The following is a 20,946-nucleotide window of genomic DNA, read 5'->3' on the forward strand; positions in this document are numbered from 1 at the left end:
GGGTCTTCGCTCATAACACTGGAACTCGCAGACATCCAAGGAAGACGAATCCAGTCAAACTTCGGTTGTCGAACGTAATCCGTTCCAGAAGCCCACTCGGCTTCCGAAACATTTGAAAACCGAGGCACGGCTTCCGATTGGTTGCAAGAGATACCTGTGTTCAAGCGGAAGCCATGTCGGACGTTTGGCTTTTGAAAAACATTTGAAAACTGAAGTGTTTACTTCCACCTTTTCGGCATTTGGGAGCCCAAACGTTCGAAAACGGAGCCGTTCGGGAGCCAAGGTTTGAGTGTATCGGGAGATTCAGGACAGATGAAGCGAAGTCCTTTTTCACACAGTTAAACTATTCTCAGGAGGCATGATGGCCAACAACCCAGATGGCTTTAAGAGAGGATTAGACAAATTCATAGAGGGCCATTGATGGCTACCAGTCATGGCTCAAGGCAGCCATGCTTCTGAATGGCAGTTGATGGAAACCACAGGAGGAGAGAGATGTTCTTGTTCAAGAGTCCTGCTGGCCGATTTCCCATTCAGACATTTGGTCAGCCGCTGTGAGAACAGGATGCCGGACTAGACAGGCCATTGGCCTGATCCAGTAGGCTCTTACTATGTTCTGGTGTACCAAATAACAACTAGAAATAGTTTTCAGAAATAGTTTTCTGAAGGAGTGTCTCCACCCCATCGTCTAGCCCGGACACTGAGGTCCAGCTCTGAGGGCCTTCTGGTGGTTCCCTCACTGCGAGAAGCGAAGTTACAGGGAACCAGGCAGAGGGCCTTCTCGGTAGTGGTGCCCACCCTGTGGAACGCCCTCCCATCAGATGTCAAGGGAATAAACAACTATCCGACTTTTAGAAGATATCTGAAGGCAGCCCTGTTTAGGGAAGTTTTTAATGTTTCATCGTGTTTTTAATATTCTGCTGGGAGCTGCCCAGAGTGGCTGGGGCAACCCAGCCAAATAGGCGGGGTATAAATAAATTTAGTGTAATTAGTCCAGTACTTTATTGTGCAAAATTCTGCCAACAGAAATCCACCAAGCACCTTCTTTTCCAGCTTTTAAGCACCTGCAGGAACGGTTAATTGATGTCCTTTTAACACACTTTTTTAGCTTATAGTTTTATGTATTTTTTCCGTAAACTTCTTTGATATCTTTTGGAGATAGCAGTCTATAAATAAAACAAAACAATGGCACATCTCAATGCTGATTTGCAGCATTATAACTGCTAAGGGAAGGAAAAAAAATAAACAGAGCAATCCCTACCCCCAGCAGAGAGTGGTTTTTTGTTTTTGTTTTTTTAGCAGAGAGTGGTTTCAAAGCAATGCAAAATGTGTATTTAAGGCAGAAAGAACTTTTCATCCAGCGGGAAAAGTTTGTTGGAACAAATTGGGTTCAGAAAGTATGCTACGGATATACCATCAGGCTGATCTGCAGCACGTAAGGAAATCTATTTCAAAATTCAATCAATATTAGTGTATTTCCAGTTTTTCCTAGCATCCTACATTACTGCGGCAGACTCACCACGGCCTGGAATTAAATCTGTGTGCATACCTTACATTTAAAGCTGCGGCGCATGTATGCAGCCTTAAACTCCCATGCGCCACTGAGTCGTAACTTGGGTGGGACAGATCTCTCTTAAGTCCCACAAGGGGAGAACCGACTGCATTCCTCACAACATAGTTCCTCGTTGCAATAGCTCCCACCTTGGTAGCCTTTAGCAATAAAATGTCTTTCTATTCTCGTTTTTTATAATAATAAAAACAGGCGGAGAAATTGAGAAGCTGAAGAACGAGACAGAGGCGTTAAAGAACGAGACAGGAAAATGGAAGGACGAGATGTTGGAGGCGCTGCAACGGATTGAAAAAAAGATGGATGCAGTCCTGTCTGTTGTGGCCCCTGGACCGCCCACCCATGAGCACTGATAGTAGAGCACTTGATGAGCACAAATAGATTCCCTAGCAATGAGGCATAGTTCCCCCTGTATTTACTAGGTCTTGAGAGTGTAAATTGTCTTCTCATTCATGTTTGGAGTTCTGGGCTGGAGACTGGTGGGGAGGTTAGTAGCTGTGCATAGAGTGAGCATTTATGTTTGGAATTGTTATCTGTGTAAGGTGCCGATACCTTTCTGTGTTTTCTGTTGCTGCTTCCAATCACCTTGTTTCAAAATGCCTGTGCTAATAAAATACACATCATTCCAACAGTTCCACTCTCTGTTTGTGTGTGTGCACACGTGCGTGTGCATGTGCGCAAATCCCCAGGTTGCATATTATGAATGATCCCATCCTGGGCTGCTGTCTTCATCCTTGCAGGGATGAAGAGGAATAATAATACAGTCATACCTCATGTTGCATTTGCTTCAGGTTGAGCGTTTTCAGGTTGCGTCCCGCAGTGATCTGGAAGTACAGTGGTGCCTCGCAAGACGAAAAGAATCCGTTCTGTGATTCTCTTCGTCTAGCAGTTTTTTCGTCTTGCGAAGCAAGCCCATTGACGGATTAGCAGATTAGCGCTATTAGCGGCTTTTAGCGGCTTATCTGCTGATCGGATCAGCTGCTTAGCGGCTTAGAAAAAGGGGGGGGAGGGGAAAAAACCAGCAGGAACTCGCAATACATTGTCGTCTTGCGAAGCAAGCCCATAGGAGATTCGTTTTGCGAAGCACCTCCAAAACGGAAAACTCTTTCGTCTAGCGAGTTTTCCGTCTTGCGAGGCATTCGTCTTGCGGGGCACCACTGTACCAGAAAGGGTTACTTCCAGGTTTCGCAGCTCGCGCATGCACAGACGCTCAAAATGACATCACGCGCATGCGCAGAAGCAGCATCTGCGGGTTGCGTTCTGCTCATGTTGCGAACGGGGCTCCGGAACGGATCCAGTTTGCAACCAGAGGTACCACTGTAATAAAATAATAATAATAATAATAATAATATAATAATAATAATAATACAGTTGTACCTTGGAAGTCAAACGGAATCTGTTCCGGAAGTCCTTTCCACTTCCAAAACGTTTGGAAACCAAAGTGTGGCTTCCAATTGGCTGCAGGAAGCTTCTGCAGCCAATTGGAAGCCACATCGGACGTTGGGCTTCCCAAAAAACCATTAAAAAACCGGAACCATTCATTCAGGAGCCAAGGCATTTGGCTTCCAAGGTACAACTGTAATAATAATTTATTATTTGTACCCCCGCCCATCTGAATGGGTTTCCCCAGCCACTCTGAGCAGCTTCCAGCATATATAAAAACATATAATAGGATTACCTTTCTAACTTCCCTCCCAAAGGAGCCCAGGTAGGCAAACACTTCAGTGCTAAAACACAACAATTAAAACAGAAAAATTATGTAAAACTAAAAGCAATCACATACTCTCGCAGCCAATAATCATCTCTCAGGGGATAGATGGCACACTCCCAAGTCTCAGATCACGTGTTCCTGCCCTGCTTCAGTCTACTTCCAGTTTTGTAGGTTATGGGTTGAGGAAAGACAGCCATTCAGACTCCTTTCTGCAATGATGGATGCCATCCTCGTCCCTTGTGATATTTGTGACATGGTTTTTGCAAGAACCGAACATCTGAATGCAATAAAAGGACAGCAGCAGAGGATCTTGCCAATACTCGGAGGCAATGAATTCAGTTTTATTTCAGCAAACACTGGTCAACACAGATTACAATGCAAACACGAAGACAATTACAACATAAACCTAGAAATCCTCTTAATACCTCTATGGGTCCCAATCACACACCTAGCTTGGCTGCAATTGCATACTCACTTTCCTGTAAATAAATGCCCCAGTGCGGCTTAGTGCAGAGGTGGTTTTTTATGGAAGTGCAACTTGTTCAGCCGCACTGGGCGCCAGCACTGCGACAATGATGTAGAATGCATCCAAGAGGTGGAGGCACTGAATTTTAGCATTGGACTTAAATTTGAGAGCCCAAGTACATCACTGCTTAGTACCAAGTCAGCATGTCTATGACTGGCCATTTAAGCATGATTTAGTCCATTGTGGCAACCATGTAAACCAGTACTCCATGGCAGTCACTATCCCAGTTAACACTATTGAGTGCCCCTCTTTATTAGCACCTCCTGCTTCTCAACCAGCAGTAATGCAGCCTTCAGAAAAGCATTGACTAGAGTAGGGCTATATATCGGCCAAAGCCGGATTGATGTCCATAAAATGATACCGGTTTCATGATTTTTGATCTGGCAATATAATGTGAATCATTAAGTGTGTTAGGGCTGGGTGACATATCGTCCAAAACTGGTTTGAAGTCCATGTTATGATTTCAGTTTCATGGTTTTTGATCTGGCAATATATTGCTAATCATGAAGTATGTGTGATGATGATGATTTATTTATACCCCACCCATTTGGCTGGGTTTCCCCAGCCACTCTGGGCAGCTCCCAACAAAATATTAATAATAATCATAATAATCAGAAAGAGATAAAACGTTAAAAACTTCCCTAAACAGGGCTGCCTTCAGGTGTCTTCTAAAAGTCAGATAGTTGTTTATTTCCTTGACATCTGATGGGAGGGCATTCCACAGGGCGGGCGCCACTACCGAGGAGGTGTGTGTGTGTGCGCGCGTGCAATGCAAAAATCACAACGTGGATAAAACTGGGAAGCCAGCCAATACCTCTACACATCTCCATTCTTATTTCAGACATAGTAATATATCAGTATATCGCAATGTTTAGCGATATCTCCCAGCCCTAGGGGGTCATCCAGAAGCTAACATCTATATTAATTGTTCTACCCACATTTCCTTCTGACTCCACCTCCAAATGGCATGTGGCCCTCACAAAGAGGGCAACCTTCAGGCAGAAAAGGGTTGCCCACCCCCGACCAAAAACATCTGTTTGCTGTGCACCAAAAATAACCCATGGCCTGCCTGTCAATGGTAGGGCCGGCGAGAATGGCACCTTCGGAGGGGATAAAAGGGATCTACAAAAGAAACATGGAAGCACACTGTTACTCAGCAAAAGAAAATGAAAATCTAAGGGGGGGGGATCTTATTCACACCTTCTTTAATGGGGGGGTTGCCAGACAGGAAAAAGCACCATCAGGCTACGGGAGAGGGAGGGAGATGGTACTGCAAGTCTTCTCTGTTGCCTCTGCTGAAATACCAACTGCAGCCATTCCATCGGGATTTAGGAGAGGGGGCCTCTCCCATCAACTTTGCCAAAACACCAGCCGTGTTCGCTTCCTCCTCTCCGATTTTTTTCCATTCCAGATGGTAGTTACAAAAACCTTGCGCTCCCAGAAATTATTACCTAGCATCTGTCTGAATTCTTCAAAGTCGTACCTTAGAAGTCGAATGGAATCCGTTCTGGAAGTCCCATCAACTTCCAAAACATTCGGAAACCAAAGCGCAGCTTCTGATTGGCTGCTGGAAGCTCCTGCAGCCAATCGGAAGCACCGGAAGCCCCACCGGATGTTCGGTTTTCAAAAATAGTTCGCAAACCGGAACAGTCACTTCCGGGTTTGCGGCGTTCGAGAACTAAGCTGTTTGAAAACCAAGGTGTGAATGTATCTGAGTTATTCCACTAGAAACTCGCTATTCCAAACATGCTTATTGTTTCTAGGCAGTGTGAATCTTTTGAATACTTCTGGAGCAATTTCCACACTCCCTGCATTTAGAAGGTTTCTCTTGCATGCAAATCCTCTGGTGTGTTACTACAAACCATTCCTAAGGCTTCTCTTCCGTGTGGATTCTCTGATGTAAAATAAGTTGCGTGCTATTGCTGAAACTCTTTCCACACTCCAAGCATTTGTATGGTTTCTGCACTGTAGCATCTCTGTGGACTTTCCGGTGAGAAGAGAGACTTGAAACCTGACTGTAACTCTTTCCACATTCTGAGCATTTAAATGGCTTCTCCCCTGTGTGGGTTATCTGATGTCTCGTAAGGAGTGTGCTGTCACAAAAGCTCTTTCCACACTCCAAACACTTGTAATGTTTTTCTCCTGTGTGGGTTTTCCGATGCGATGCAAGTTGTGAGGTGGTACAGAAGCTTTTCTCGCACTCTGAACACTTGTACGGTTTCTCTCCTGTATGGATTCTGTGATGAGAGGTAAGACTTGAATTCCAACTGAAGCTCTTTCCGCATTCCAAACATTTAAACGGTTTTGCTCCCGTGTGTATTCGCTGATGGGAAGTAAGGTGTGTTCTCTGATGGAAGCTCTTCCCACAATCCAAACACTTATATGGTTTCTCCCCTGTGTGGATTCTCTGATGTAAAGTGAGGTTTCGGCTCTGACGGAAGCTCTTACCGCAGTCCAAGCATTTATATGGTTTCTCCTCTTTGTGAATTATTTGGTGCCTGTTAAGAAGTGTGCCGTCACTAAAGCTCTTTCCACACTCCAAGCATTTGTAAGGTTTCTCTCCTGTGTGGCTTCTCTGATGTAAAATAAGCTGTGTGCTGTTACTGAAGCACTTCCCACACTCCAAACATTTGTATGGCTTCTGTCTTACGGCATCTCTGTGTATTCTCCGATGTGAAGTAAGACTTGACCTCTGACTGTAGCACTTTCCACATTCCAAGCATTTAAATGGTTTCTCCCCTGTGTGGATTATCTGATGTCTCGTAAGGAGAGTGCTATCTGAGAAGCTCTTTCCACACTCTGAACACCTGAAAGGTTTCTCTCCGGTGTGAGTCTTATGATGTGATGCAAGTTGTGTGGTGGTACAGAAGCTCTTCCCACACTCCACACACTTATGTGGTTTCTCTCCTGTGTGGATCCTGTAATGTGAAGTAAAATTTGAATTCCAGCTGAAGCTCATTCCACATTCCAAGCATTTAAATGGCTTCTCCCCTGTATGGATTCGTTGGTGGGAAGTAAGGTGTGTTCTCCGATGGAAGTTCTTCCCACAATCCAGGCACTTGTACGGCCTCTCCCCTGTGTGTATTCTCTGGTGTAAAGTAAGGTTCCTGCTCTGACGGAAGCTCTTCCCACATTCCAAGCATGTAAATGGCTTCTCCCCTGTGTGGATTATCTGATGTCTAGTGAGGAGTGTGCTATCACAGAAGTTCTTTCCACATTCCAAGCACTTGTACGGCTTCTCCCCTGTGTGGATCCTCTGGTGTGAAGTAAGATTTGAATTCCAACTGAAGCTCTTTCCACATTCCAAACACTTGTATGGCTTCTCCCCTGTGTGGATCCGTTGATGGGAAGTAAGGTTTCTGCTCTGGCGGAAGCTCTTTCCACACTCTGAACATTTATACGGTTTCTCTCCGGTGTGCGTTCTGCAATGGACAGCAAGGAGAGACTTAGAAATGAAAGCTTTCCCACAAAAAGGGCACTCATACCTCTTTTTTCCCTTGTGGTGTTTATATTGTACTGGGGTTTCATGAAGGTCATCAGAATGACACACAATGGATTTCTCTCTCCAGTTCTCTACGTGGTTTTCTTCCTGCCTCCTTGATTCATCTTGAGGATTGAAGGTCTTGTCCCCCAATTCAGGAACAGCTGCTTCTGGTGGCACTTGATGTGGTTCTCTACAATTCTCCTGTGCATCACCTGCTAGAATAAAGAGGGAATCAAGGTAAGAAGAGCAATAAGAATCCATTGGCTGTTCTTTTAGTATTTATTTCATATACGTGTGTGTGTGTGTGTGTGTGTGTGTGTGTGTGTGTGTGTGTGTGTCACATAAAACTAATAAAGTCTGTGTGGTTTACAAAACAACAAATACAATCTCAGGACCGTAATACCTCAAGGACTGCCTCTTTTCATATGTACCTACTCGGACCCTGAGATCATCTTCTTGTGGGAATGTTCTGGGGTGCAGGAGAGGATATATTGACTAATTATATCCTTATCCAGCTTGTGCTAACAAGTTCCCAAAATATCAGCAGAGTTCGTATACATTCCCCTTTAAGTTCGCAACGGTAACGTGTGCACAGGTTCGCTAGAACCTCTATAATAATTGCTCTGGTAATTTCCCCTTTATTCCCTCTTAAAATACAAGACACAACACAGTCTTTATAAAAGTATAAAAGAGTTTACTCACGTTCTGTTCACAACATGATCCCAGAAGGCAGACAGGCTTAAAAAGGTTGCATACACTTTAGAATCTATCTTGTTGCAAGATAGACCTTATCTCCTCTCTTGGCTGAGAGCCAAGAGGGCATCTTTAGATGTTTCCTCATCGAAGGAAAATGGCAGAGAGATGGCTGCCTGCCCTGTGCTTTTGTCATTACCTGCACAGGTGAGGCCACACCCACCTCTGGTCACATGCAGAGGAAGTCCGTCCCCAGGAAGTTTACCTGCTTGCTGGACTGACATCCCTCCCCATGTTCTAACATGTATACTCTAGGAATGTTGTCATTGACTGCTCCTGTGTTTACATCCCACACTTCTGAGGCCCTTCTTTGTGTGCCTCCTCCTCGAGAGGTCTGGAGGGTGGCAATATGAGAATAGGGCCTTCTCTGCAGTGGCTCCCCATCTGTGGAATGCTCTCCCCACGGAAGTCTGCCTGGCGCCTTCATTATACACCTTTAGGCGCCAGGCAAAAACGTTCCGTTTTAACCAGGCCTTTGGTTGATCTGCTTTACATCCTATGCCCTTTTAAAATGTGGGGGGGGGGTTGTGGAGGGGCTATTAGGTTGTTGCTTTTATTTTTATTATGTATTTTGTGCTTTTATATATTGATTTTATTCTGTGAACCACCCTGAGACCCCCGGGTATAAAACAGAATATAAATTCAATTAATAATAATAACAACTACTATTACTACTAAAGGTAAAGGGACCCCTGACCATTAGGTCCAGTCCTGGCTGACTGTGGGGTTGCAGCGCTCATCTCGCTTTACTGGCCGAGGGAGCCGGCGTACAGCTTCCAGATCATGTGGCCAGCATGACTAAGCCGCTTCTGGCGAACCAGAGCAGCGCACGGAAATGCCGTTTACCTTCCCGCCCGAGTGGTACCTATTTATCTACTTGCACTTTGACATGCTTTCGAACTGCTAGGTTGGCAGGAGCAGGGACCGAGCAATGGGAGCTCACTACGTCATGGGGATTCGAACCACCGACCTTCTGATCGGCAAGTCCTAGGCTCTGTGGTTTAGACCACAGCGCCACCCGCGTCCCATTTCAGTAATAGGGACCCGCATCCCTATTACTTCTACTACTACTAAATAACTCCAAAATGTATTATTATATTATAATGTCATATAACAGAGTAACCCCCCCAAAGCAAAAACATTGCAGCACATTTCCAAACATTTTAAGATTCAGGGATCTCTTCTCTCTTCCAAACACACATCCTGACTCACAATACACAACACGTACCCAATGATCACATGCACATCACAGCCAAATTCCATCTTACATCTGGCAAATCATACGGTATCACTCATTCCATTCTAACTCTCACTTCTGTCACACGGATCCAGCCAATTGTTCCAATTACTCTCCCTCAGTCACCAAACTGCTTCCGCTCTACTAACGAAGTACTGCAACAACATCAGGACACAATGAAACTGCTCAGTGACCAAACTGTGTAAAATAATATATTGCAATGAATGGCCACTCGTCAATCACACAGATGTGCCGTCCCCAACAGTAATCTGCCTCTCACCCAAGCTTACTATCTCCCACCCGAGGGTGGGTGGAGCTGCAGAACACCCTCCTGGGACTCATCCTGTCACCATGGGGTGCCCTCAGACATTTCTGTCAGTTTGCATTTCCTGGTACAGAAAGTACTGATCTGATATGTAGAGATCTTTCCTATTCTAACTAATTCAAGAGGGTTCTAGAAGCTTCTGGAAGATTCTCTGTGTGAAAGAAGCAAGCAGAAGGCTATTCCTTCAGAGAAGCTGAGTACAGGTGGTTCAAACTGGTTCTCTTATCTCTTTCTGTCAAGGTCATGCTGACTATGATAAGAGGCCAGAAGGAGCCTGGGTTTCACACTTTCTCGTTCTATCTCTTTTCCATCTGGTGTGGTGTTCTGTACATAGTATGCTTCGTGTTGAGGTTTAGACGTAGTCTAAGTTATTGCAAGTTTAAGTTAAGTCTGCTGCTACTGGATTTCTTATGGACAGGGTCAATCCTGAATGTATTGGATTTGTGACCATTATGTTCATTTGCCTTTAGTAGCAGTAAAGCTCTGCTGGATGAAATATAATTGCCTCTGGTCTATTTTTGGGGAATCCTGCAACATGTTTTAAGTTTTTACTCTGCTAACTATAATAATAATAAAAATTTATTATTTATACCCCGCCCATCTGGCTGAGTTTCCCCAGCCACTCTGGAATCTACACTGGAATCTACTCTGCATCAATACTGAGTAGAATTTCAACGACAATTTCAACCCACAGAAGAAGCATTCCGCAAGCAACACAACTACTACAGATGTGGTTATTTCCTTGTCCCGTTCAACCTGATCATGAATTCGTCTGGAGAATGGACAAGTCGACTGCCTCTACAGCAATAACAAATAAAGACACAGGTATACTTACCCAGAGAGGTCTCATTCCCACAGTTCTCGGGCATGACTTCCTTGCATGCATCCATCTCCTCAGAGGATGGAGGAACCTGGAGAAAGAAAGCATAACAGAAGAAGAAGAAGAAGATGAAGAAGAGGAGGAGGAGTTTGGATTTGATATCCCGCTTTATCACTACCCTAAGGAGTCTCAAAGCGGCTAACAGTCTCTTTTCCCTTCCTCTCCCACAACAAACACTCTGTGAGGTGAGTGAGGCTGAGAGACTTCAGAGAAGTGTGACTGGCCCAAAGTCACCCAGCAGCTGCATATGGAGGAGCAGAGACGCGAACCCGGTTCCCCAGATTACGAGTCTACCGCTCTTAACCACTATACTACACCACACTACGCCATTGCCAGTCCGTGTAGAGTACAGTAGGGCTGCCACCTTTGTTCTGGCAAAATGCAAGACAGGTCGATGCGGTGGGGAAACGTGTGTGTTTTTTTTAATCTGATGCTGAAGTGACTTCAAAGCAATCCATTACAAGCTATTGCAGGATGACGCCTCTGGAATTTGTCACACACACATACAGTGGCACCTCGGGTTACAGACGCTTCAGGTTACAGACTCTGCTAACCTAGAAATAGTAACAGATAGGTAGCCGTGTTGGTCTGCCATAGTCAAAATAAAAAAAAATCCTTCCAGTAGCACCTTAAAGACCAACTAAGTTAGTTCTTGGTATGAGCTTTCGTGTGCATGCACACTTCTTCAGATACACCATATGCAGCTGCTGGTACTAGAAATAGTACCTCGGGTTAAGAACTTTGCAATATAAATATTGTATTATTTATATGATGTTAGCCGCTCTGAGCCCAGCTCCAGCCGGGGAGAGCAGAGTATAAATGAAAAAATTATTATTATTATTATTAAATAAATGCATGCAATAAATAAGTAATAAATCTATGCAGGGCATCTGGGCCTGCATCCCTGTATCCAACTATCCCGCTAATGACTCCTCTGTCTAGCAGAGCACCCCCTTCCAGGGCATAGCTGTCAACTTTTCCCTTTTCTTGCGAGGAATCCTACTCGGAATAAGGGAATTTCCCTTTAAAAAAGAGAAACGTTGACAGCTATGTTCCAGGGCTCCCAGAACGGTTGCCACCTGTCCTGTAAAATACAGGATTGTCATGTATTTCAGGGTACAATGCTACATCCTGTATTGATAAGCCGCCCAGAGTGGCTGGGGAAACCCAGCCAGATGGGTGGGGTATAAATAATAACTTTTTCTTCTTATTATTCTTATTCTTATTATTATTATTATACAGTTTTGACCTGTATTTCAGGTCTTTCTCTCTCCCCACCCTCTCTCTCCAAATTAGGGATCCTCTCCAAATGCCTGTGCTTGGTAGGGTGAGTGAAAGGTCATGGAATTGCAGACTTGGAAGGGACAACTAAGGGTCATCAAGCCCAACCCTCTTGCGGTCATGCATTTAAGCTCTGGGTAGCCAAGCACAGACTTACAATGCATGTTTGTGTGCGGCAAATTCCGGAGGGACCCATCCTGTTAGGCTGCTAGATTGCAATTTTGGTTGCTTTGGGGTCACCAGATGAAAAGAAAAAAACCAAACATGCCCTGCAACCAGCCCACCCCATATTTTGCCAGAATGAAGGTCCTGGGCAACCCTAGGTCCTGGGCAGTGAAGGGCCTTACCCAGCTTCAAAGAAGACCCCACCCCAGTTTAGCAAGAGATGTTGAGCTGGGAGGGTTGGGGTCGGGGATTGAACCTGCAACCCTACGCATTGTGGAAAAGCGCCCAGCCCTCTTCTCTCCCCCCCCCCCGCAACCCCTACACCCCCCTCATCCTTTTCATTGGGGTGGGGAGGGGATTCTCCCTCCAGAACAGAGCTATCCCTTCTCTAACCCCCCCCCCCACTATCCCCTTTCCACTCACCTTTCCAGCTTTCCCCCCAAAAAAATGGTGGTGGGGGGGCAGAGTAGAGGAAGGGTGGGAAGAAAGGACACCCACCCCACCCCAGCTGACAGCCTGTGGCCGCTCTAGGAATGCAAGAACCCCTCCCACTCCTCCTCAATAAAGAAAAATGATTGATGGAGGAGGCAGGGATGGCCGGAAACGGAGAGAGAGCGCTGCTTCCTAGAGAGGCAGCACTTCCGCCCCCTCCCCGTGGGAAAGGAGCAGGGTATTGTCCCACGCGCTGGGCTGCGCGACGCGCCTCTGCTTCTGCCTTCTTGGCAAGGGAGCGTGTGGGTGCAAAGCGCCTTTTTGGGGTGCAAGGGAACTGGGGAGGGAGGGAGGAAAGGAGCCCTGCTCCAGGCAGGGGGTGGAGGCAGGCAGGGAGGCAGCTTCTGGAGGAGGTGGGGACATAGGATGCTGCTGCCTGATGCCCCGTCGGGCAATTGGGGGATCCAGCTCATTCCGGGGTTGCCACCTGTCCTCCCTAATACAGGATTGTCCCGTATTTCAGTGTGAAATGCCACATCCTGCATTGATAGTTTTATCCAGTGTTTCACCCCTCTCTGCCAAGTTACGGATCCTCTCCAAATACCTGTGTGAAAGGTCAAGAATTTAAGATCTGGGTAGCGAAACAGAGGCAGATTTGCAAATACGGTGGTACCTCGGGTTAAGAACTTACCGTAATTAGTTCTGGAGGTCCATTCTTAACCTGAAACTGTTCTTAGCCTGAGGTACCACTTTAGCTAATGGGGCCTCCTATTGCTGCCGCTCGATTTCTGTTCTTATCCTGAAGCAAAGTTCTTAACCCAAGGTACTATTTCTAGGTTAGCGGAGTCTGTAACCTGAAGCATACATAACCTGAAGCGTCTGTAACCCGAGGTACCACTGTATGTGTGTGTGACAAATTCCAGAGGCGCCATCCTGCAATAGCTTGTAATGGATTTCTTTGAAGTCACTTCCGCATCAGATTGGGGGGGGGGACATGTTTACCCACCGCGTCAACCTGTCCTGCATTTTGCCAGAACAAAGGTGGCAGCCCTACTGTACTCTACAGGGACAGGCAATGGTGTAGTGTGGTGTAGTGTAGTGGTTAAGAGCGGTACAACAGATTCATGTCTCCGCTGCTCCACATGCAGCTGCTGGGTGACCTTGGTCTACTCACACTTCTCTGAAGTCTCTCAGCCCCACTCACCTCACAGAGTGTTTGTTGTGGGGGAGGAAGGGAAAGGAGAATGTTAGCCACTTTGAGACTCCTTCGGGTAGTGATAAAGCAGAATATCAAATCCAAACTCTTCTTCCTCTTCTTCTCTTCTGCACGCAAAGCTTCTGTGCTGTGGCCCTTCCAACAGGGCTCAGAATCAGGGCATCTGTCTTGCATACAGGAGGCACCAGGCTAATACATATAACCATAGAATTGTAGCGCTGGAAGGTACCCGAGGGTCATCTAGACCAACCCCCTGCAATGCAAGAATCTCGGCTAAAGCACGCATGCCAGGTTGCCATCCAAGCTCTGCTTAGAAACCTCCAAGGAAGGAGAGTGCAGCACCTTGTGAGGGAAGCCCATTTCGCTATCTACAGTGGTGCCTCGCAAGACAAAATTAATCCGTTCGGCGAGTCTCTTCGTCTAGTGGTTTTTTCATCTTGCGAAGCAACCCGATTAGCGCTATTAGCGGTTTAGCGGCTATTAAAGGCTTAGCGGCTATTGGACTTCCGGTCGGCGCCAGTGCTTAATGGCGGTCCTTGCCTCGAGCTCCGAGGGAGGACTGCTCCGCAAGTTCGGGTCTGACCCGCTACAGCGAGCGGGGGACCCTTAAAATTGCAGGCGCTGAAGCCTGTAAGCAAGGAGACTCGGCGGGCACCTTTTGCGCCCCCCGGTACTGTGAAAGAGCCTTTTTAAAGGCTACGGAGCGGCATCGGGAGTGAGCGCGGTGCTGAGAGTCGTCACCCAGCCTGCGGAGTGAAGCTGCGTCGCCATTGAGCAGAGAGCGCCGATTCCTTCCTGAAACTGAATTCGGACTGTAAAACCCGTGAGTAAGATTGACAGATGGAACGGGACATTTAAAGTGGGACTTTTAAAAATTTGGCTGAAAACGGGAAAGGCATAAAATAAGGAAGTCTGCCTCCCCGGACTGCATGTAAATAAAGCAACGAAAGAACAAAGCTGCATTTAATTGAAGGATAATTTCTAAACTGTTTAAAACCTGACATCGGACTTAAATTTCCCCCCCAGCAAGCAGGGGAAGGGGGGGATTAAGATTGAAATTTATATACCTGCTTAAAGGAGAGGAGGAAAGAGATCTTTCACTGTCAAAACCCTGAGTCGGGCTGCTGGAGCAAGCACCAGGCAATTGAACTGTCAATTTAAACTGGATACAAAGTTGGGGTTTTGACTGAAACATGTTATAAGACTTGAATGGAGTTACTTTGTGAACACTTTAGACTGAAACTGTAAAAAGTGTTTTGACTGTGACTTTGGACTCTGGTTTCTTTGGATTCTTTGTTCCCCACATTATGTGTTTCTGACTTTCTAAACTGGATACAATTAAATGCTCCCTCTAGAGGAACTAAAGAAAATTTGTTACTGTGAGAGGGAAAGAGTGGAACTTTCCACTTCTAAGCCTGTCTGTGAGAATTGACCTTGAGGACATGAGCAGCTTACCAGAAGAGATAACAACTAGATCTAAAACAAAACAAACTCAGCAAACTCAAAAGAAAAGGGGTTCTATGCAAGGCACAACACCAGCTGGACAGGAAAAAGTACCAACTGCATCTATGGAGTCAATGACACAGGCATTGCTCAAAATAAATCAGTCTTTGGAAGCATTGACAAAGCAGTCAGCGGAGAATACAAAAAAATTGAATGACCTGACAACAAGATTGGACTTGAACACGGCAAGCGTAGCTTCTAACACAGATTCTATAAATAAACTTATTCAAGAAAATTCGGAAACAAGAAAGATTGCTCAAAGTGCAAAAGATACAGCAGAAGAAACTAAGAGGGAGCTCGCCCCAATCACAAAAAAGGTGAACGAACATGATGCAACTCTGGCTTTGTGGGAACTCCAGAGAAAGGAGAAAAATCTCAAATTAAGATCAATCCCAGAGGAAGAGAAAGGAAGCCTTGCAGAATTCCTTACAGAAAATATTTTGGAATTTTGGCAGGACGAGTTTCAGGAGGAAGAATTTGAAATAACAACGGCTTTCCGGTTGGGCAGAAGGCAAGGCAAGAAACCCAGAGATTGCTTGATTACATTGAGATCTAAAGAAGAAAGAGATAAAATTTTGGACCTACATTATCAAAAGGCTCTCGTAATCCAAAACTGTCAAGTACAGATCTTCAAAGACATCCCTAAATACATCTTGGAGGTGAGGGCCTTTTATAAAGATTTGGTTTATCTTCTGAAGAAGAACAACATACCTTTCAGGTGGGAGTTCCCACAAGGATTGTCCTTTAACTACACAGGAAGGAAGATTAAAATAAAAACAATTCAAGACAAAGAACTTTTTTTGGAAAGAAACCAGGAGGACTTACAGAAAGGAACAGTAGACACAACAGTGGAGAAAGAACCGACAGATATTGCAAATCTCTCATTTGGACTTTTACCACCATCGGAGGAGGAACAAAAACTTGGAGCAGTCGGAGGAGTAGGTACATAATACCAAAATGTCTCTGCAACTTCTTAGCTGGAATTGTAATGGACTGAACCTCCCCAGGAAGAGACGCCAAGTCTTCCATATTTTGAAAAGAGAGCAATTGGATATAATTTGTTTGCAAGAAACGCATGTGACCAGGACACATAGGAAACTACTTATAAACAAGAGGCTTGGACAAGAATTTATTTCATCAGACAAAGTTAAAAAAAGAGGTGTGGTGATATATGCAAAGGAAAGATTGGCTCCCAAAATGATCTTCAAAGATGAACAAGGAAGATACCTGGCAATAGAAATACAAGTTCAAGGAGAAAAAATTATGATATTGGGAATATATGCACCAAATGAGGGGAAGGCGGAATTCTTTAGGAAGTTGCATGAGACTTTAATGGACTATCTGGACTGTAAAATTATAATGATGGGAGATATGAATGGTGTTGTCTCCACTAACATGGATAAGGCACAAAGACAGATAATCTCTAATGATGGAAGACTTCCAAAGACTTTTTTCGAATTGACTGAAACACTGGATTTGATTGATATCTGGAGAACAAAGAATCCCCTGGAGAGGGAGGGAACCTTTTTCTCTGAAGCTAAAATGACCTGGACAAGGATTGATCAAATTTGGGTAACTAGTTGTATGGCACCGAAGATAAAAAAAGCAGAAATTTGCCCAAAGACTTGCTCTGACCACAATGCAGTGAAGATAGAGATGAAACTAACAACAACTGGAACCTTCAGATGGAGGATGAATGACGCCCTATTTAGAGATGAAGAGATTTATAAGAAGGCCCAAAAAGCAGTGAAGGACTATTTTGAGATAAACTTGAGAACTGATGTGGAAAAAAGAATAATTTGGGACGCTAGCAAGGCCGTGATGCGAGGTTTCCTAATACAACAAAACTCCATAAAGAGGAAAAAACAGAATGAGAGAAAAGAAAAACTTTTGGAAAAGATAAAAGAAGCTGAAAAGAAATTGAGGTCCAAACCAAAGTCTCATGAGATTTTGAGAGAAATAAAATATTATCAGACACAATATATGGAACTGATGAATCAAGAGATAGAATGGAAGATAAAGCAAATGAGACAAAGAACATTTGAATCAGCAGACAAATGTGGGAAACTTCTGTCATGGCAATTGAAAAAGAGACAGAAATTGAATACTGTGACAAGTTTGGAAATGGAAGGAAAAATTATCCACAAACCAAATGAGATAAACAACTGTTTTCAAAGTTTTTTTAGGAAATTATATGCACAAGGGCCGGTTAACGAGCAGGAAACAGAAGAATTTATTAAAAAGTATGGACTACCAAAGATTTCAGATCAAAGTAAAAGGATTTTGAATGAGAAAATAACAGGACAAGAAATAGAGGACGCCATTCAGAACACGAAATTGGGAAAATCTCCAGGCCCGGATGGATTGACTGCCAGATATTATAAGGCATTGAAGGAATGGATAGTACAACCATTAAAGGAAGTTTGTAATGAAATTTTGGAAGGGAAAAAGGCACCCGAATCGTGGAAAGAAGCTTTTATTTCACTTATACCGAAAACAGAGACTGAAAAGAATCAGGTTAAGAACTACCGCCCTATATCATTACTCAATGTGGATTACAAAATTTTTGCAGACATTTTAGCAAAAAGACTGAAGAGAGTTTTGGTGCAGGAGATTCACAAGGACCAAACAGGCTTTCTCCCAGGGAGACATATGTCAGATAATGTAAGGAACATTATAGACATTTTAGAGTTGCTGGAAGTAAAGATTAATAGAAAAGCAGTTATAATTTTTGTGGACGCGGAGAAAGCCTTTGATAATATCTGTTGGACCTTTATGAAAAAGAATCTCCAAGGGATGGGGGTAGGCCAAGGATTTGAAAACGGTATAGGTGCTATATATTCTAAGCAAAAAGCAAAGTTGATTGTTAACAATGTGGTAACGGAAGAGATTCCTATAGAAAAAGGTACACGACAGGGATGCCCAATATCACCCTTACTTTTTATAACAGTCCTGGAGGTTTTGCTGAACATGATTAGAGGGGACCAATTGGTTAAAGGCGTTGAACTTGGAACAAAAGAGTACAAATTAAGGGCATTTGCAGATGATCTGGTATTGACTTTGCAACAGCCAGAGACTAGTACTAAAAGAGTTTTAGAACTAATTGAGAAATTTGGTCAAGTAGCAGGATTTAAATTGAATATGCAAAAAACCAAAGTGTTGGAGAAAAATCTAACAACGGCAGAGAAAGAGAAGTTTCAGAGTGAAACAGGTTTAACAATAACAAAAAAGGTGAAATACCTGGGTGTGAACTTGACTTCTAAAAATATAAATTTATTTAAAGACAATTATGAAAAATGTTGGACAGAGGTGAAAAAAGATCTAGAAATATGGTCAAGGTTGAGACTTTCCTTGTTAGGCCGAATTGCTGTTATCAAGATGAATGTATTGCCTAGAATGTTGTTTCTATTCCAGACACTCCAGATCTTGGATAAGATGGATTGCTTCAAGAGGTGGCAAAAAGACATATCAAAATTTGTCTGGCAGGGCAAAAAGCCCAGAATAAAGTTTAAGATTTTAACTGATGCAAAAGATAGAGGGGGTTTTGCCCTGCCGGACTTGAGACTCTACTATGAATCGGCAGCTTTCTGCTGGCTGAAACAATGGCTACTTCTTGAGAATACAGATATTTTGGATCTGGAAGGGCATGACAACAGATTTGGTTGGCATGCATATATATGGTATGACAAGGTAAAATTGCATAAAGGCTTTAAAAACCATATTGTGAGGAAAGCACTGTATAATGTTTGGATAAGATACAAGGATTTGCTGGAGAGTAAAACCCCTAGGTGGTTATCACCAATGGAGGCTAAAGAGATAAAAAAACTAAATATGGAACCCAATTGGCCAAAGTATTGTGAAATTTTAGAACAAGATGGTGAAAGAATTAAATTGCAGAGTTTTGATAAATTAAAGTCTAAGGTACGAGATTGGTTGCATTATCATCAGATAAACGAGGTATTTAAACAAGACAGGAAAATAGGTTTCCAGATGGAGAGGTCGAAATTGGAAACAGAATTGCTAGAACCCAATACTAAGAATTTGTCGAGAATGTATAACTTGCTGCTGAGGTGGAATACACAAGATGAAATAGTAAAATCAGCCATGATTAAATGGACACAAGACATAGGTCATGACATAATGCTTGATGACTGGGAACAGTTGTGGAATACAGGTATTAAGTTTACAGCTTGTAGTGCATTAAGAGAGAATATAATGAAAATGGTTTATAGGTGGTACATGACCCCAGTCAAACTTGCAAAAATTTATCATCTGCCCAGTAACAAATGTTGGAAATGTAATGAGACTGAAGGTACCTTCTACCACCTTTGGTGGACCTGCCCGAGGGTAAAGGCCTACTGGGAAATGATCTATAATGAAATTAAAAAGGTCCTTAAATGGACATTTTTGAAAAAGCCAGAGGCATTTCTCCTGGGCATGGTGGGCCAATTGGTGTCAGGGAAGGACAAAACATTTTTCATGTATGCTACCACAGCGGCAAGAATCCTTCTGGCAAAGTATTGGAAGACGCAGCAGCTACCCACTCTGGAAGAATGGCAAGCGAAGGTGATTGAGTATATGGGAATGGCAGAGATGACCAGCAGAATCCGTGACCAGGGGAGAGAGACGGTGGAAGAAGACTGGAAGAAATTCAAAAAATACCTTAAAGACTGTTGTAAAATTGATGATGGCTGAGATGTCATGGTTATAAGAAATAGAGCTTTGCAGCGGTAAATCATAACTTTAAAGGATGCATAATGAAAATGACTGAATTAATTGAATGAAGGGTTGCTGAGAAAGGGTTAACATAAGGATGCAGAAAAAGGGAGGTATGGGGAAGTCCGGGAAAGAAGGTTTAGGAAAATAAGTTTAAGTAATTATACATGTTTATTCGTTTGTATGTTTTGTATGCTTTTGTTTTGTTTGTGTTTTATTATATGTCTGGAAAATTAATAAAAATTATCATAAAAAAAAAAAATAAAGGCTTAGCGGCTATTAAAGGCTTAGCGGATTAGCGGCTAAAAGGCTATTAGCGGCTTAGAAAAAGGGGGGAAGTGGGGGGGAAATCGCAACACTCGCAAGACGTTTTCGTCTTGCAAAGCAAGCCCATAGGGAAAATCGTCTTGCGAAGCAGCTCAAAAACGGAAAACCCTTTCGTCTAGCGGGTTTTCCGTCTTGCGAGGCATTCGTCTTGCGGGGCACCACTGTACCAGCTGCTGTTGTTGTTAAAAATCCGAAGGCTCCCTTGGACAAAAAGTAAAGACACCAACCAGAGTAAATTGGAGCAAAACAGCAGCCTGTAGGCTTGGCCTTTATTGAACTGTTGCAACAGGGTGTTCCCCTCACTTGCAGGAGAGAGGAAAAGACACAGAAAATGGTGTGCAAGACCTTATAAAAACTTTTGAAATTCCCATCCTCTAGGTCAAGCCCACCCACAGAAACATCATGCATATATTACAGAAAGGAGGGGTTGAGGGAGAAGTTGTGGTGGTAACCTGAGTGTCCTGTCACCTGGCTGGTTCCCTTCTACCCCTCCCCATGAGTCATTTTCTGAAGACAAAAGGTCATCGCAGTTTCCTGCCCCCTGAGGGAAGATCTGATAATTGTCCTTTGTTCCAGTCCATGCTGAATCCACTCCCATATGCAAGTTCTTTGTGATCTTGATTGTCTTCTGTCTGGGATCATCAGGGTTGGCATAGCAACTGGGCAGGGCTCCTGTGGATGTGCTGGGATGTTCAAGGGATTATGGCTGGCCTGTATCAAACCTTCCCCATTTTGTAGTCCTTCCTTCATGGAGTAAAATAAAAGTGGAACAGTGCAAATCCGATGTATGGTTGATTTTCTATGAATTTATAACAGAAGCATAGCG

General features: G+C 43.9%; 2 protein-coding genes across 12 annotated transcripts in view; one reads left to right on the plus strand and one right to left on the minus strand.

The window, feature by feature from the left end:
- Positions 1 to 2,193, plus strand: part of LOC308580368 (uncharacterized protein) — a 40,204-nt gene extending 38,011 nt beyond the window's left edge. For all 7 annotated transcript variants that reach the window (XM_081181820.1, XM_081181819.1, XM_081181823.1 and 4 more), the window contains one exon: positions 1,760 to 2,193. In XM_081181820.1, coding sequence (XP_081037946.1) covers positions 1,760 to 1,917 — 158 coding nt within the window. In that variant the 3' untranslated portion in view covers positions 1,918 to 2,193. The remainder of the gene's footprint in view (positions 1 to 1,759) is intronic.
- A 1,392-nt stretch (positions 2,194 to 3,585) lies between these two features.
- Positions 3,586 to 12,508, minus strand: LOC308580574 (uncharacterized protein). 5 transcript variants are annotated; one of them, XM_081182426.1, is made up of 3 exons: positions 12,350 to 12,508; positions 10,436 to 10,511; positions 3,586 to 7,497 (listed from the first exon to the last, which is right to left on the minus strand). In XM_081182426.1, exons 2-3 carry the CDS (start codon positions 10,488 to 10,490, stop codon positions 5,669 to 5,671), a joined length of 1,884 nt encoding a protein of 627 aa, XP_081038552.1. In that variant the 5' UTR covers positions 10,491 to 10,511; positions 12,350 to 12,508; the 3' UTR covers positions 3,586 to 5,668. The 5 variants fall into 5 exon arrangements, with proteins under 5 accessions (XP_081038552.1, XP_081038551.1, XP_081038550.1 ...); XM_081182425.1 differs by having other exon boundaries at positions 3,586 to 7,500; XM_081182424.1 differs by lacking the exon at positions 12,350 to 12,508 and adding an exon at positions 11,919 to 12,235.
- Positions 12,509 to 20,946: the final 8,438 nt, after the last annotated feature.

Source organism: Podarcis bocagei (genome assembly GCF_964188305.1).
Source record: "Podarcis bocagei genome assembly, chromosome: 2".
Taxonomy (NCBI): Eukaryota; Metazoa; Chordata; class Lepidosauria; order Squamata; family Lacertidae; genus Podarcis; species Podarcis bocagei.

Coding starts and splice junctions, on each gene's coding strand:
- LOC308580574 (XM_081182423.1), bottom strand. CDS start 11,957: ATGGGTCCCTCCGGAATTTGCCGCACACAAACATGCATT. Junction 10,512..11,918: donor GCCGCACACAAACATGCATT/GTAAGTCTGTGC, acceptor TTCTTTCTCCAG/GTTCCTCCATCCTCTGAGGA. Junction 7,501..10,435: donor TGGGAATGAGACCTCTCTGG/GTAAGTATACCT, acceptor TCTTTATTCTAG/CAGGTGATGCACAGGAGAAT.